Source organism: Anser brachyrhynchus (assembly GCF_964034855.1).
Source record: "Anser brachyrhynchus genome assembly, chromosome: 1".
NCBI classification, from domain to species: Eukaryota; Metazoa; Chordata; class Aves; order Anseriformes; family Anatidae; genus Anser; species Anser brachyrhynchus.
In genome coordinates this window covers 38,344,114-38,362,071 of record NC_137694.1, presented here as the reverse complement: position 1 = coordinate 38,362,071, position 17,958 = coordinate 38,344,114, and the positions used below count along the sequence as shown (strand labels likewise).

The window sequence follows — 17,958 nt, the reverse complement described above, 5'->3', positions numbered from 1 at the left end:
GGCAACGGCAGCGTTCCTCCAACACCTCAGCCCCCGGTCGGTGCTGATAGGGACGAAGGTGGAAGGTTGAGAGCAAACGCAAAGCTCTGCAAAGTGGCAGGTGCTCTGATCATTCCCAAATGCTATCTAGGAGGGTGGTGGAGTCCAGTATGGAGAAGTGCCTCTGCCCTCCTTACTTTCCTTTCAGGAGGTTTTTGCTCTGAAAGTTGAGATGTAGATTTTAACTTTGGACAGGTATTAGCTATTTGCATAGGCAAGACAGTGTTTCACTAGAAACTCACAATTTCATGTTCTAGTTTAGACCATTTTAAAACAGAAATAGTATAAATGTAGCATACATGAATGTTACAATAAATCCTAACTATTATATTAAGATGCCTATTCTCATTCTTTCTATTTTTCTTTTTTATCATCCTAACACCTTCTTCTTCCCATACTAAGCTGTTCTTCCCTACTGCATTCAGGAATATCCCAAGTTCCAACAAACATACAAGCTAAAGATTAATTTACAGTATTCATTAAGCAATAATTCATGATGGATGCCTATTAACATTGAAATATGTCTATTGAAATTAAGTTTAAAAAATAGTTACTCGTGGAAAGTCCTGACATTTTGTACCTGCAATTGAGTGCAAGCAAAGTATGCAATCCAGCAGAGTACCCAAATCACATTTTGGGCATTTATATTGTCACACAATCTGGGCCTGAAAAAACAACAAAAAACAGACAAACAAAGAAAAACCAGGCATTGAATTGTAAAGGTAATTCCCTTGCCAAATGAATAAAAATTGCAAACCAACATTCACACTTGTTTTTGCTTCCTGTCACAGTACGTTTGATTTGCTCATAAGGCTGTTGAACAGTTTCATAATACACAAGAGATAATTTGGTCATCTCTGCATAAATATAAGTTGTTTAATCAGACGATCTCAAAGTCTCAAAGCAAACGAGACCAACCAAGGACTCTACAGATCTGCCAAAACCCCAGTAATTAAAATGCTATTGAGACTGAAGAACGTTTTGCACATACCTGCCACCTGGTGTTTGGAGAACAACCCGACATGCTTTTACATCTGTATTCCCACTAAGAAACAAACAATGATGTATTTCATATGGTTTGTCTTTAATACATCATCAACAAAAGTGTCTTTAGGCTGGTGTTACTACCAGCAGCTGTCTGGAAAGAGGAGGGACAGGGTGGCAATATTCCTTCCAGTCTCATCTCTACTAACCACGTAAGGTCTCAAGTAAATCTTTGAGCTGAGTGCATACGCAGGTCTTCCATCGGGTAGTAGTATCGCTTTGAAGAGAAACATGCCAGGCACAACCCTGTATGGCTCAACAGTCTGACCGTAAACTGCAGCATGCCAAACCCAAAGGTGAAGGAAAGAGGTAAGTTATATAAGAGACTGAGCTGGGTTAAAAAAGAAAAAAACGTGATAAAAAATTCCGGCTAGCAAACGGGTAAGCAGTAGGTGTTTGAAATTCCTGTGACGACTATTCATATGCCTTAGCTAAAAAAAAATAAGTTTTGTAGTAGAAGTGACAGTAACTATGAGTCCTGAGTGTTTGATGCCTGGAGTAGAAAATTCCTCGTTAGTAAAACTGATAACAGCAAGGACACAAACTGAGATAAGCCTGCTTTAATTTTATCCACCATAGGGTTAGCTCAATCAGAGCCTAAAGCTTCGGCGTATTTAATTAGACAAATTACTGTGCAATTCAGTAATATCAATCCGTACCTATAGTATTATGAAGGATTTTCTCCTTCCTTTGCAAAGCAATTTTAAATAAATCTGTTTCACCATTATAACTCAGGATGGAAACACAGTCTGAAGTCATTCGCAACAATAAAAATAGCTAGCATTTAAGTTAAAACCCCCTGGTAAGCACAAACTGTAACGATCTGCCTCGAATTGCATCTTTCAAGGGCTGCCAAAAATACAGCTTCGCGTAGCTGTGGGTTTGTTGTTCTTTTTTTAAATCAAGGCAATGGAGGTCAAATGCAACTGAGTCCCTAGGTGCCCCACTCTATTTCCGTTCCAGTAAGTTTTAAAATGATACTCACTACATCAACACTGTACTACGCTGTATGTGCGTACAACACTAGCATATATACGTAGTAGGTGTCCATAGGTATATCTCAGGTGCTCGCACGAACAACTCTTCTAATGGCAGATACATAAACCCAAACATAACCCAAGCCAATTGTGAACCACACAGCTGCATGTAAAGGAGGTTGAAGAACTCTACAGGTTTCCTTGTCAAATAGAGGGGGGTGCTTTTCTCACGTGTTATTATCAAGCCAAGATCCTATAACTCTTAATTCAGTTTTCTCCATAATTTTATTATTTCCTAATACAGGGTTCAATCGCGTTGTCAGCATCTGAAGGAAGTATTTTCTAACAAAAACAAAGAACACAGATAGATAAGGAACCTTGTAAAGCACAGTATATTTTTGCTGTTTTTTGTCAACTGACCATGCTGAGAAATTACTGTTATTAGGACTATTTTCTTGCCTTAGTATGAGCTGGAGAATGCCTATTGTATAATCTTTAGAGAGCACAAAAGAGTGAAAAAAAACACAAAAAGACTAGAAAACCTGAGGAAAAAACCCACTAACCACAAACAAAAATTACATCACTGGTCTAGCATGTTGATGTTAGCTCCACTAACAGTGGAGCCAGGATTTTTGCTTCTGTAAAGCTGACTACTCAGCTGGTTATAGGATGTCATTAAAAACGGCCTCAAAAGGTACCACTCCGTTCTTTTTCAATCTGTTCAAGACTGTTGCAGCACTATGGATATTAAAATCCGTTTTGCTGGTCAAAGATCTTACAGAACCTATTCAATATTCCATTTGAATTACTTTGCATTAATATTATTTAAACTCAGAAATATAAAGATAGTAACATTGAATACAACCTGGTATTGGTTTATTATACACCAAAACCGTGCTTTCTGCTCCCATTTTGATTTCAACGTGCCCTTTCAATGGACCCTAAAAGCAGGTCCGCTCAGGAAATGGAATAAATCCGCAAGAAGCCAAGAGAACATATTTGGAAGAACTCACTTCATGCCAGCCCTACTGTGTGTTTCCTTAGGAACATCTGCTACTGGTGACTGTTAGAGAAAAGGAAGTAGCCAAAGGTTTTGATCAGCTCTGTTATGGTACTACGGACACTGTACGCTTAAGGAATTGCCTCAGACTTGCTTAATACCTATAAATTATAAGAATCTTTACAATTTTAACAATGCCCCATGAGACCAAACTAATGAAGAATTCCACAGCTATTTAACTGTCCTAAAATTGTTATGTAATCAGTTCAGTGAAAATTTCCCAGTTCAGCTTCTTAGGATTTCCAATAAGCATCTGACTACTTAAAATTAACAATTAAAGTTGTTCAGTCTTCAGAAGCAATAAACATCTTGAATAACATAAGGCATGATAAAATTATTTGAATATTTTAATTTTTCATTGAAAAGTATTCTTAAGATACGTAACATACTGTGGCTCTCACAAGTCTTACCTTCAATCCCCATTTCAAAACCTGACACATTTTTTTCTACCAAAGCTGTCAAGGACATTCTTTTTCAGCTACTACTAACCAGGAAATTGGTTACTGAATGAATAACCCAAACCTTAAAATTCATTTAGCTTTGTTAACAAGGATCCCTCAATAAGCAGTATCTCAGCTGCCAGTTTCTCTACCGGTCAAAGCAAATTCCATCCACAGAAGACAGCCTGTAACAAAGAGTAGGAGGGAATGAAAAAACGCCTCCAGTATCCAAACAAAACAAACCTGCCTTTCATTTATGTTTTAACTGAATATACTGACTTCAGAGTGCTCTGGAGCCCTCGTATTTATACTTACCTACAATGCTTGGAAAACGGTACAAGAAAATTGCTAGCGGCTGGTAAAAATAGTTGTTCAGTGTGATCATCAGCAATGGCAGTTACCTCATCAGAGAAAATTGGGTGGTCTGCAGCGCTGTGGGGGATTTGTGTGAACGCTGCTGGTACAAGCTGCCTCATCTTCCTCAACGAAGTACACCGAATTTTAAAGTTATCTTCCTTAATGACATCTCCATACTGAGTCCAGACTGTTAGAACTGTTTCAGTCATGAATCTTTCCCACGCCATACTAAATGCAAAATTACCAATTATTTCAAGTATGACTAAATCAGTGCTTTGGTCTGAAAGCATTCACACTGATCTGTATGGAAGTGGAGGGTGTATTTTTTTTTTCTTCTCTATGACAGAGGTTACTGCATCAAAGGATTTTGAAGCAGTAGAGATTTCCAAGCCTTTCAAAGCCTCAAGTCCTGCCATCTCTGTGAGGCTCGTTTACCTCTACAAATGAAGAGAAGAATTCACAAGCAAAAGATCACGTACCAATTTTTCAGGGGGAACACTTCCTACTTAACAGTAAGCACAGCAGAATATAGATGTTAAACAGAATGTCAACAAAACAGGACACACATAGCTTCCTGCATCCAAACATAACTTGTCTGGTTGATGCCTTTCTGTTAAAGCAGATGTGGGACTAGAAACTCTTATCTGCAGATAAAGAAGTTATTAAAAACAATATTTTCCTGATTTTATGAAGTGTTTTTTTCATGCTGCTGGTAATAAACAGACTTACAGAAATTACTTTTAACAAGACTTAAGCATCTTGCATACTATTATATTACAGCCCCTGACTTAAACTGTTATTTATAATGGTACTTGAAGCCCAAACTGGACAGAGACTTTTTTTTTTTTTTTTAAAAAAGAGCATGTTTTATTTTCAACTTAAAGATGCATCTCTAAACAGTAGAAAAAAATACAAAAGTAAACAGTGGCATTTTGTAAAGTCCCATTGAACTAATACAAGACAATGCAAACTTTTCGTATACCACTCAAATGCAGTTAAGAAGTCATCTGGTCTTCAAGTCCTGGTTTCCTTGAAATAAATCAGTACACACCCACAGATTTCAACTATAAAAAGAGGATACGTTCATTCTTGTTCTCTTCATGAAGTCAGTCGCCACGCATTCCAATGACTTGTAAATAAAAATCACAGTCTCCGTTAGGGAATTCAGGAGAACACATACAATTCCATGACCGGAGTCCTTTCATTTTCAGCACAGGCTCCCTATCAAGTCACCACTCATCACATGTCTTTAGACTGATCATCTTCTTCAAGTTTTCTGATTTCATTCTTTAAACAGTTGATGGTTTCACGACTTGCTTTTAATCGTTCTTTAAGCTCAGCAATTTCAAAACTAGTTTTCTTTTTAGCAGCTTCTAGCTTTTCCCTGGTTTTTACTTCAAGGTCTGCAACTGCAATGGTGATAAAGAAAAATAAGTAGTAAGTATAAAAAGAAGTTATAATTATTAAAAATACATTTATTTTTTAAACAGTGATAGCCATTTAGAAGGTATGTGTCCTAAAAAAAAAAAAAAAGACGACTCGTCTTAGATTCAATAATTGTGGTAAAAATGATACATGAAAAAAAGCTGGAATTAGAAAAGTGTTTATGACCTCATTCAGTCTATCGTTTTTGTGGTTGGAACAGTATAATTCACTATAGCATTTGCCAGATTAAAAAAAAAAGACACCTGAAAATAGGTGAAAAAATGACATGGTTGACAGCAAAAGAAATAGGAGATTATAGACTATTGCAAATAATTTATACAGCACATGGGAAAAGAAGAGTGAAGAGTATCATATTTTCTGCTCTTCATTGTATTTTGATTCTGCACATCTACAAAATTCAATGGTGGTACCTTTGCTTTAATAAGCATCTGACTGGTGACAGAGGTATTTATTTATTTTTTGTCAAGCACAAGTTTTAAGACAATGCAAAGCCAACAAGTCTTCTTAGGCCATGGATATCCCTCCAGATCCTATGTTACATCATTTTGGATCTAAAATTTTATCTGCTTCTATAGGACTTTTTAAGGAAATGCATTCAAAAAATCTGTTTTTTTTTAATTGATGTTCAGGAGAAACATGTAGAACTTCTAATTAAGAAAACTTCTGGACTTTTAAAAAAGTTTCAAATTATTAAATGCTTTCTATCCACAAACCATAACAACATGCAATACTACAAAGATCCACCTTAAGACTGACAAAACTGAGGTAAAAAATGGAATTACCCCACATGTTCAAACACCTGAACAGATACGAAGCAAATCAGAACCCTAAATCTGTAGAGCTCAAGCATTCATTGATCGAGGTATTCAGTGTCAGGGGAAAAAGCCAAAGAGCAAGTGACCAGAAGTACAATGGCATTGCAACTCCCAAGGTAGAATTTGTACTTAATAAATACAACTGCTTTCTGAGAGCGTAAAATCAGAAATCAAGTTCAGAAGATCAGAGCAGAAATCCTTGCTAAATGCATTACTTTATGAATAAATGCATTTCATTTTATTTTGTAGAACCGTAGAATAGTCCAAGTTGGAAGGCACCCACAAGGATCATGAAGTCCAACTCCTGGGTCCCCAAAGGACCACCCAAAAAATCAGACCCTGTGTCTGAGAGCATTGTCTAAATGCTTCTTGAACTCCAGCAGGCTCCATGCTGTGAGCACTGCCCTGGGCAGCCTGTCCCAGTGCCCGACCACCCTCTGGGTGCAGAACCTTTCCCTAACCCCCAGCCTGACCCTCCCCTGTCCCAGCTCCATGCCGTCCCCTCGGGTCCTGTCGCTGTCCCCAGAGAGCAGAGCTCAGCGCCTGCCCCTCCGCTCCCCTCGTGAGGGAGCTGCAGGCCGCCATGAGGCCTCCCCTCAGCCTGCTCTGCTCTGGGCTGAACAAACCAAGGGGCCTCAGCCTCATACATCTTCCCCTCTAGACCCTGCACTATCTTCATTAGTTACATTAAACTACACTGAAAAAGCGCATTACGAAGTGACCTACAGTTAAAGTATTAGACAGAAGGGAAAAGAACAGCAAGAGCTTCCAGACGCTCCTGTCTATCCCAAGGGGGTTGCTGCTTTGTCTTAAGCAGCACTAAGAGCTACGTACTTCAGTGGTGAAGCACAATCTTTTCTTCCAGTTAACATCCTCATGACACAAGCCTAATTACCTCTAAGGCAATGGTCTGAATTTATCCTCTTTTAATTCATTTCAAATATGATAAACTAGGCATAGATCATGCCATCAACCTAATACCAAGTTATTTGTAATTCCTTTCTTTTCAGCAAGCATACAGATCTGAAAATCTTAAGTTTTCAAATAAGTATTAATATCTTTGTAAAGTTGAAGTTAATTGAAGGCAAAAATATCGCTTTCTAGCGGCAGCCAAATCCATTGTATGATTACATCCCACAAAAAAAACACTAAACCCAAAACCAACTATAGTTTATACTTCTAAAATGAACGTATTTTGTACTTACACTCTGTTTCATGCTTATAAGCACCTAGTGTTAGCTGACGAGACGTTGTTAACAGCTGCTGCATCATTGCAGTAGGATCTTGAAATATCTAATGGGGGAGAGAAACAAGTGATATCACTAATACTTTTCAAAATAAAGTGAGGATTACATTAAAAATTTTCATACCATTTCATCATAGAATTCAGAAACTACAGTTTTCTTTCCCAGGATAGCATTGGTGTCAGACTGAAAAAGCTTCAGCAAGTGATACAGGGTTACCTGTGCAGAGACAGAGATTTATTAGCTTGACAATTGTAGGGAAATACAAATCACCTTCTAGATATGAACAAGTAGTATTTGTTCTTACTAAACAATTGCATAGGATTTAAAGTGCTTTTAGGAATACAAAAATAAATGTCATATAACATCAGCAGAGTTATTTAAGTTTAATGTTCATTATTAAACATTCCAGCCACAAAGGCTGCTTGGTATTTTTAAAGCGTCTAAACAACTGCTGTAGGATTGATGCATAAAAACTACTAAAAATACCTTCTCTAAAGATTTCCAAATAGAACAGATGATTTATTTCAAACCAACTTTGCCAATAAATCCATTTGAAAGTGGTTTGCACAACCTTATCATCCCCATAGTTTGCGTGACAGAATAAACTTGCTCCTTCCAGGAGCTACTATCTTACCCTAAAATATGGTAATTAAGTTTCCTACCTAAACTTGGATACACAAAACTGCAAGATGCCTGAAACAAATGATAGGAAGAAAATAATTCATTCCACTGCTTTACAGAAGTGTGCTAGCCTGTTTTTCTTTGGAAACTAACACTTGTATAGCAACTTTGCCACTTTTTGACTGATTTTGACCAAATCTGACAGACAGTATATACATATATATATACACATACACGCACACACATACGCTACGTTATGATAATTAAAATATTCAAATATCCTATGATTAGGAAGCCACTGAGAAGAAACCCTCCCTGTGTGCTCAACGCAGGTAAGGTGCAGCACGCGTTCACATATAAGCAAATGCCAGGAACAGCAAAAGCCTTCACAAATACCCTAGCCTGTAATAAAGCACAGAAATTGGAAAACATGGCCAACTGTTGAATACATTTCCTACAAAAGCAAGCTTTATTATCCCCGTGGCTGACAGCACTTATTTTGACCAGCAATATAACGCACTACAACCTTAGGCCTCCATAATTCCTTAAGTACTGTTGAAAGTTTGATGTACTCACAGGTCTTTCATTGGGGTCGATGAAAAATATCTTAATGATTATTTCAAATTCACCCCAGCCTGTCTCAGTGATCTCATACGGTGGCTTGGTAACAACTGCAGTAAGAATTAGAAGGGAAGGTGATGAAGCCCCCATGCAACTAACCAAAACCCTAGCTCCAGAAACAAAGGCCAAAACACAAACCCTACCTCTTAGAGGATTCCCGTAGCTCTCGTGCAACTTGAACTGAATTTTTTTCACGTAGGCAGACATGTCCTGAAAGGGAAGGTCCGGTAATTCTCGTTATTTGCACAGCACGACAAACGGCTGCTTCCTCCCCCGTGCCAGGCGCCTAGCCCTTCTTCTGACACCCCTACCTTCAACAACAGCACGAAAATAAGAGCATGGACCCAAAAGTTAGCAGCACCACGGGTTGGTAGCACCACACGTACCTCGTTAAACCCCTCGTTCACTTGTACGACAAACTGCCCCGCTCCACGTGAAGCGGCTGCGTCCCCCCGCAGCGTTTTCCCCCTTGAGGGCCGCGCACCTCGGTGGCCGTTTCCCCCCGCGGCCCCCTTTCGGGCCGGCACCCCGGCCCCCTTCCGCTCCTCACCTCGTTCCTGTACGGCTTCACGTAAACCGTCCACTGGTGCGTGTGCCCGTCCTCCTCTCTCTTCTTTCCGAAGTACCTCGCGACGTTCCCGTACACGATCGGCTTCACGATGGTAACGCCCTTAAAGCGAGAAACCCACAACCCCACGGTCCCGCAGCCGCTCCCGAGCCGCCGGGGGGGCAGCCCCCGACCCCCCCGGGCTCCCTCCCTCCGCGCCCGGCCCGCCGCACCTTCACCCTGCCGCCGGAGTCAGGCCCGAACTCGGCCATTCTCTTGAACATATTGCACCGAGGGGGCGCCGCCCGCCGCCAGCCGCCCGCCGCCAGCCGCCGCCCGCGCTCAGCTCCCGCCCCGCGGCCGCTCGGCTCGGCCCGGCCCGGCCCGGCCCGGCCCCGCCGCAGCCGGCACCGCGAGATGGCGGCCCCGCCGTCACGTGCCCGCGCCGGGAGGGGCGCGCGCCCCCATGGCGGCCGGGGGCGGCCGGGGGATGGCGGACGCCGCGCGCGGCCCCGCTGAGGCGGCCGCCGCCGCCGCCATTTCCTGGCTTAGCCGAGGAGGCTGTCCCGCGGCCGTTAGCGGGGGGTCGGCCTCTTCTCGCGGATAACTAGGCATAGGGCGAGAGGGGATGGCCTCAGGTTGTGCCGGGGGAGGCTCAGGGTGGAAATGAGGGGACATTTCTCCTCAGAAAGAGCAGTCAGGCACTGGGACGGGTTGCCCAGGGAGGTGGTGGAGTCACCGTCCCTGGGGGTGTTCAAGGAAAGGCTGGACGTGGTGCCTAGGGACACGGCTCAGTGGTGACAGTGGTATTAGGGTGATGGTTGGAGCACATGATCTCAGAGCCCTTTTCCAACCTTAATGATTATACAATTCATTAGCCATAACCACTTTGAGCAGTCACAGATTAAAATCCGTGGCAGCACTAGCAATTAAAAAGCACGCTCACCAATACACAGCCATTTGCAGATATTTTTTAATGATGAATGGACTTAAAACTGCCAAGCAAGTAACATCATGCTAGTATGCAGCAGCAAAACCTAGCGGTGAGATTTCGGTTAGATTGGGTTCCTGCTCGTGCCTACATACAGCAAAGCCAGCAGCTGGTTGTTTTAGCTGCATCGGGCGCAAACGGGGCGGGTGGGTGGAAACGAACCCCTTTTATCAGCAAGGAGTAAAGCATCGGCTTCACAAACGAGCTGCCTTGCAGTAAGGCTGAATTTTGTTTGGATCGCGTAACAAGCGCCTTGAAGAACCAGTTTGCTCGGTGTGCCGGCTGTTGAGAACGGGCTCCGCTGAGCACCTGCGCCTCATAGCTTGCAGCCTCTGATCCACTGGGAGACATCTGTCCCTTTGCACCGGTTGCGCCACGCGACCCTGGACAGAGGAAGATCAGGGCAATTAATGACAGCAAGCTCGAATGTCGGCACTGGTGGGACTTTTCTTAGTAACCCTGGCTTAGATACACAGCTAAATTCTGCAAAAGGCCAGGTTATATATCAAGTACTTTGCTACTTCCCCAAAGAGAGAGGCACAATTAAGCATTCCTGATGTAGAAATTAGAGCACACCTAAGACTATAGGTTGGACTGGTCTATGCACTCTATTCTTTGAGAGCGTCAATTCTTATTAGAACACATGGGCATTGTAAAAGCAGGTCAAGATGACTCTACCCTTTGCCCTGCAGCCAGCAAAATCAAAACCAGTTACATGTATGTTGTAGGTCATTTATTTTACACTTCAATACTAAAAGTTTGGGGAATGGAAAACTGAGACAATATTTGTGCCCTGCTAGTTATGGAGAATTTGGTGCATATCAGGGTTTGAAGAACATCAAGGATGCCACGGCTGCAATTTGCACTGATGCTCATTTTAGCTACTGTTCTTATATGCTTTGGGTTGAAATATATGTGAAAGGGACTGCTACGATTTGCATGTTCTTTCTAAGCTGGATTAATTTAAAATGATTTTCCTTCTCTTAATTGTCTGTGTTCTACAAGTGCAGCTCATTTTTTTAACCCACCAAAACCTACCATGCGTTCATGCCATTTCCATCACTGACAATCTTCTTTGCACACTTCACAGTTTCTGTTATGTCTGATCTCAGTAGTGCTTAAAAAAGGAGACAGGAAACAACGTCAGTTTTTTCTTTCTTTTCATATTTTTTTTTAAATAGTCTTCAAATGTCCTTAGGGAGTATGTGTTGGTGTTCACCATTTTTTTGCTTCCCTCTCCCAAGGGCCCAAATGGTGTCTGGTTAAATTAAACATCCTGTACAAACAAGTTCCGAAGAATAAATAGTACATGGGCAAACATGATGTGAGGAAAAGCCTATATAACACCCAAGAAAATGAGAAAATGATAGTGGCAAGCATGATAATAGTTGTACCGCTGCTTTGAACTTCAAAATATTCAGGCTATGGGCTGACTACTCCAGAAATCTTGTTCAGCTCTTGAATATATATATATAGTGTATCACCTTCTTTGGTAAGACGTTGTACCAAGCAACAAGAACCAAAGGCTTGAGATGTGTGGCAATTTTTCTGTTCTCTATTTTCTAAGCAAAAGCAAAGAACTTCCCTCTGGCAACTTGCAATTATCAGAATGCAAGAGTAAAACCAATGAAGCAAATCCAGAAATTATACAAAATAAACCAGGCTGCAAGAGGTCATTTGGGCCAGCCTTTTGCAAGAAGTCAAGCTCTCACTACCTTCAAAGAAAATTTTCCAGGGGTTAGTGTCACTACTGATTAATAAATGTGTTCTGCAGAAACCTCTTTACTCTAGAAACAGTAAGATGGGTAACCGGGAATACAGTTCCTGCAGTAAAGAAATGTTTTCCTCTCACATGTGCATGACCATGGTGCAGATCTCCCTTTTGAAAGGGGGCAGGGTGAGTTTGAACTCTGTACGGCAATGTTTCTGAAGCCAAGGCTGCCACCAACCTTTGCTCATTTGCAACGGGAATATGAAAGGGCAGCCCGTCACGGTATTGCCTGTGGAAGCTGAGCTCACCTGAGCATGGGATACCGCACAGGTTCTTGGCCCTCGGGGTCTTGCCGTCATTGCACCACCAGCGGCTGTTGATCTGTAAAACTCCGTAGTCAGTGCTTCCATCAGTGTTACGGTTTGTAGCCTGCGTGTTAAAGTTGCTCTCATATTTTGCTGCACACACCCCTGTCAAAATTTCATTCAAAAGAAAAAAAAGAGATGTTTGCTTTAAAACCGGACCCGACTCACTCGTGTACATACACACCCCATCTCCTTCCCTGGCTGAAACGTGATTGTATACAGAGTGCATGTGACAGGTGGGGCTCCTTTTATTCCAATCCAACCCAGTATGAAAAACAAATACAGCATGTCTTAACTTCAAAATGACCTTAGAAAACCCAGAACAGGATTTCTACTCTTCAAAATAAATGCCAGCTCCTGCCCATGTGGCTGCGGGTGGCCCGGCTGCGCCCAGGTCTCAAGGGATGCTGACTGGAGTGGGCAGCAGCAGGCAGGGCATGCTCTGTCTCTCATCCTGTCTCTCTTTGAAGCTTTTGGGAGCCGATGACCGCAGCAGATGGCAGCAGCACAAATAGCCGCTCGCTTTGACAAGGTTTATTTCAGCCGCTTGTACTTCACGTGACTCGTAATGGCCTTACTTTGTCCCATCTACATCTGCTGCATCTGTGTCAGGGCAGCGGGAAGGAAGAGGAACGGGGACAGTGATTGTGTCTGACCCTCACATGGATCACTCTCCAGATCCGGGATCAGACCCCACACTTTCTTCTCTTCGAAGGAAATCGGTTTAACAACAGCCTGTTGTCCGGAGGAAAGAAGTCTTCACCTGACCTTCACCTGAGGGAGGGAGGAACCCCTTGTCTGGAGGAACCCCTCTCCCTCAGCCCCCTTTCCACAGCAGCACACCCACTGTCTCCTCTCCCCCGCTACTATTTCCAGTGATTCCCACCAAGCAAGCCTGGCACCAGCGCCTCTGCCCAGCTCAGCTCCACGCTCCCGTCCTGCTTGCTCCACAGCCTCAGGGTGGAGGTCACCAGTGGCAGCCACCCGCAGAGGAAGGAATCAAAGCAAATAAAAGCCGAGCAATTAGCTCCTGGGGAGGTATGACGAGACAGGCTGCTTCTGCAAAACGCTTCCTGATAACGGCTTTATTTGGCTGTGGAAGAGTGGCAGGGAAAGAAGTGGTAAAGGGAAAAGCTGTAGAAAACGCTGCAGTCTGTGCCAGCAGAGGTGGACTAACCCAGCTGAGTCTTAACACCTACATTGCAGCATCGTGCCTACCCGCTCACTGTAACAAAGCTTGTTAAATGGAAATTCCCACCCCACATGCTCACTGGAAATCAGGGGAGAACAGACTTACAGTTTCCCAGGCTGTATCCCCGGTATTTGTCCAGTCCAAGTCGCTTCATAGCTGCTGCCAGCTCACACCTTCCATAGACTTTCCCCTGAGCAGCCAGGGGTAGGAGGCAAAACACGAGGGTCAGCAGAGCCTTCATGTTGTCAGCGTAGCACACACCGTTTCTCAAGAGCGAGACTGCAGGCTCTCCTGCACTTGCCTCTTATATATTTTTCTCCTGCCCCCTTTTGGTTTCTCTGCTCTGCCGTCATCAGAAACGGCCCTTCAAGTATATGGCAATTTCCCAGTAATTAAAACCTCACTCCAAACTTGTCAAATTTCTTACAACAGGTGGAAAGTACTTTAGCCATAGATGAATTTTGTTTACAGTCTGTTGCAATACCTATTGAAGAGGGAGTTGGGTATTTAGGCTCTGCTACTCAAGGTTTATTAGGAGTTTATCATCAAAGTCCCGGTTTTACTGCACAGCTGCTGTTCACCAATCTATCGCTACTAACAAAAATAGCGTAAGTAAATACACAGATTTTAATTGGCATAATTACTAGACCATTCCCTGATAATAGAAAGGTGGCTCTTCTAGTCCAAGTGCCGAAGAGTGTCGATGCATCGTTCATGTACCAACAGGAGCAACCTCACCGTGCTGCGTGTTCTTGCCCGGAGTCTGAAGCAATGCTGGGTTTGTCAGGGCTCTGAGTGCAGGGGGGCTGTGGGGACATTTGCTGGCAAGTGAGGTGGGACATCAAGCAGGAGTATTTGGGGAGGAAGAAGCACAGCCTTAATACCCCTGATGTATCAACCTTCATATAAGATCTACGCGAATGACAAAGCATGAAAAACCCTCTGCACTAGTTACCAGCACCTATATCTTGTTCTTGTTTTGATAGTGGAACTAATAAGGAGAATAAGGAGAAGTGGGTTTTACCCACTGAGTCTTGAGGTTGTTTGTACAACTTATTTATTTATTTATTTTCCAGTGGGCATACATGAGCTGAACTACTGAAGGCAGCTCTACTTGTTCATGATGTTCAGAGCTGGTTGCTTTTTACTAGCCTTTGAAATTCTTATCCACTGAATTATTTCAGAAGAAAGTGCTGGCAAGAAACAGTATGCCGGCCTGCACACAATTGTATTTGATTGGAAGTGCTTTGTTTGAGCAGCTTTGCATGGCGAACTGCAGAAGCTTCAAAAAGTGGGATGGAAAACTGACTCTGTAATGTTCAGCAATCTCTTTCAGAGATCAGCTTTTCACAGTGTCCCACTTCAAAATGCAACTCTGGTAGAGGGGAGCAGTTTCTAACACAGCCCCTAGACTCCGTCTGCCATGCTAAGCCACCTGATGATACTGATTGCATTATGGCATCAGCTAGTTCACTTTAACAACTGCAAACTGCTTTTTTTTTTTTTTTGAGGATTGATGTTGCCTCATAGTCAATCAAGTAGCCTGGCAGATTTGGGTTCTTATCTGACCTCTGCTGAGGCCAATACGTAACAAAGCAAAGAGACACATAAATACCATAGCTACGCAGTAAAGGTCTCAATCTCTTCAAGATAAATGCAGCTAAAACCTTCTTAGTCTTCAAACTTAGATTTATTATCCTCATTATTTTATTGTCTTATTTGTAAGTTGAGTTTAATAACCAGAATGGTGCTGTCACCAACAAGGAAGAAAAAAAATCTTAAGAAATTCCCATCTTGCAACACACAATTGGTATTTCTAAATACCTATAAAGAAATGTGAGACTTCCTGCTAGTCAAACAGAAATATTCACCGTTATTTACTCATCCGCCTGCAAGCAGTCAGCTGCCAACTGCAAATGTACCACACTTAAGAGCTTAACAAGAAGTTCCTTCATGGACATCTTCTAAAAATGCACCACTGTTTCTACAGACTTCATAGGAATGCACGGCGTTGGTTCAAAGAGGAGTCAAATGCCTGCAGGGGCTGTGGTTATTCACTTTCATAACGGGCAAGGTATTTCCTCCTGTCCTGCTACAGACTGCAGTTTAAAGGCATTTGTTTCTGTATGTGGCCATAGCCAGTGAGGAGTGAAGCAATCTCTGATTACATAGGTTCGCAGGAATTCACTTTGAGGGAAAATTCCCATACAGTACTTCTCAGAGGGCCAAACGAAGCGCCCAAGTTTCATATTTAAATTATTTCCTTACCGTTGTTACCTGTGTGGCTGTGGCAATGACATTTTTCGTACAGCTTTATGCTGCCTAGAAGGGAGGAGATCGCATGAGCAAATTTAGCTGTCTATCAAGTTTTTTAGGGTATGACCTGCCCGGTACTTTAGATAAAATACTTCAAGTTTAGGTTGATTCCATGGAAATGTCATTCAGAATATGCTTCTGAAGTGAGTGCATTCACTATTCACAAACGCATGGAGGTACTCCCGTGGCTAGAGCTGAATCTTATTTTCCAGCCTAGCTTTATATTAATAACGGATGGAAGACACCACTTTCTCCTTCATTTCCTTAGGCCGTATGAAAGAAAGCAAAAGAGGAGAAATTACATTTCATGTATTGTCACTCACCCAGCTGGTGTAATAGTCTCCTATCATGAGAATACTAACTAGCAGTACCTTGGCCAGGAACACCTTTCTTGTTCAAAAACTGCGGGCAAAGAAGCCTAATACTGTACACAGTTTCCAATCCTCTTTCAGACCCTGAGGCTATAAACATTTGGGACTGCATCCTGTATTTAGTAGGTGTGATAACTTCCTCTTTGCTGAGAAGAGTGCTCTTCTTTTTCTCTGGTATTGAAAATGTTCCCAAGAGCATGAAAAAGAAAAAATAGCAAAGGCAATTCTACAGTCACACACACACAAACCCTCATAAGAAGCATGATCGTTAGAGGAAGATTTGGCCTTGGACCTAAGGGGTAAACTCCCTGCTACATGTTCCCTCCTAATATGGCAGTTCTGACTCCAAACCATAGAGAAATAAAGATGAAATTGACTATAAAGCATCTGGGAGGCATCAGTCAGGCCATAAGCAAAGGCTTGGCAATGTACAGAAAATAAGCTGACCTCCTTCAGCTTGGAAAGATCCCTTTGACGGGCTGATGAACTCCTAGGTGAAATTAATAAAAGGCAGAATAGCACCTGAACATCACTGCCACTGCTATATATCAGCTGATATCATCCCTCATTTTGAGTGTTCAAGTGCAATCACTGTTTGGATGGCAGAACACCTAGATGAGCAAGTGCTACTCTGCTGTCTCCTATTTTATCAGTTTATTGCAGTAAAGCAGCAAGAAATGCCATCATGATTCTCCACACAATTCACCAGAAGGGGTAACCGCGACTTATTTCATAAGCCAAATACCGTGGGGTGGCTTTGGCAAATTAAATCTCCAGCTTGGGGTGTTCCTATATAAATTAGTCAATGCTGTTTGCTACAGCTTAAATATTTCTTAATTTTATTGAGCTAGATAACCACTTCATCTATCTCTCAGTTGATGTCAGCCAGCCTCAAAAGTTCCTAACCCCTAAACCTTAACACTAACCCCTAACACCTACCCCCATACCTACTCCTACCCCTACCCCTACGCCAGCCCTAACCCTAACCCTGACCCTGACCCTAACCCTAATCCTAGCCCTAGCCCTAGCCCTAGCCCTAACCCTAACGGCAGCGCTAACCCTAATAGATAACCCTAACCCTAACCCAAAAATTCTCCACTATGACTCTGCTGGCCCATGAAGTCAAACACTGTGAGTTATTTCAAAGTAATTACACAGTGGATGCAGTAAAATGAACAAATTTCATAGAATCATAGAATATCCCGAGTTGGAAGGGACCCACAAGGATCATCGAGTCCAACTCCTGGCACCACACAGGTCTACCCAAAAATTCAGACCATATGACTAAAAGCACAGTCCAAACGCTTCTTAAACTCCATCAGGTTCAGTGCTGTGACTACGTCCCTGGGGAGCCTGTTCCAGCGCACGACCACCCTCTCAGTGAAGAACCCCTTCCTGATGTCCAGCCTGAACCTCCCCTGCCACGGCTTGACACCATTCCCTCAGGTCCTGTCACTGGTCACTAAGGAGAACAGATCGGCGCCTGCCCCTCCACTCCCCCTCGTGAGGAAGCTGTAGGCCGCCATGAGGTCTCCCCTCAGCCTCCTCTTCTCCAGGCTGAACAGGCCCAGTGCCCTCAGCCGCTCCTCATAGGTCTTCCCCTCTGGGCCCTTCACCATCTTTGTAGCCCTTCTCTGGGCACTCTCCAACAGTTTAATGCCCTTTTTGTACTGTGGCACCCAAACCGCCCACAGTGCTGGAGGTGAGGCCGCCCAGCGCAGAGCAGAGCGGGACAATCCCTTCCCTCGCCCGGCTGGCAGTGCTGGGCCTGATGCACCCCAGGGTGCGGGTGGCCCTC

The 17,958-nt window shown here is 43.1% G+C and overlaps 2 protein-coding genes across 2 annotated transcripts; both read right to left on the bottom strand.

The window, feature by feature from the left end:
- Positions 1-4,753: 4,753 nt before the first annotated feature.
- On the bottom strand, positions 4,754-9,607 carry YEATS4 (YEATS domain containing 4). Its single transcript, XM_080576211.1, has 7 exons — positions 9,448-9,607; positions 9,218-9,337; positions 8,811-8,877; positions 8,623-8,717; positions 7,549-7,641; positions 7,384-7,471; positions 4,754-5,326 (listed from the first exon to the last, which is right to left on the bottom strand). The coding sequence occupies exons 1-7, from the start codon at positions 9,496-9,498 to the stop codon at positions 5,157-5,159; spliced, it is 684 nt and encodes a 227-aa protein (XP_080432337.1). The 5' UTR covers positions 9,499-9,607; the 3' UTR covers positions 4,754-5,156.
- Positions 9,608-10,169: 562 nt separating this feature from the next.
- LYZ (lysozyme) lies at positions 10,170-13,832 on the bottom strand. Its single transcript, XM_080576215.1, has 4 exons — positions 13,579-13,832; positions 12,225-12,386; positions 11,244-11,322; positions 10,170-10,588 (listed from the first exon to the last, which is right to left on the bottom strand). Exons 1-4 carry the CDS (start codon positions 13,712-13,714, stop codon positions 10,522-10,524), a joined length of 444 nt encoding a protein of 147 aa, XP_080432341.1. The 5' UTR covers positions 13,715-13,832; the 3' UTR covers positions 10,170-10,521.
- Positions 13,833-17,958: the final 4,126 nt, after the last annotated feature.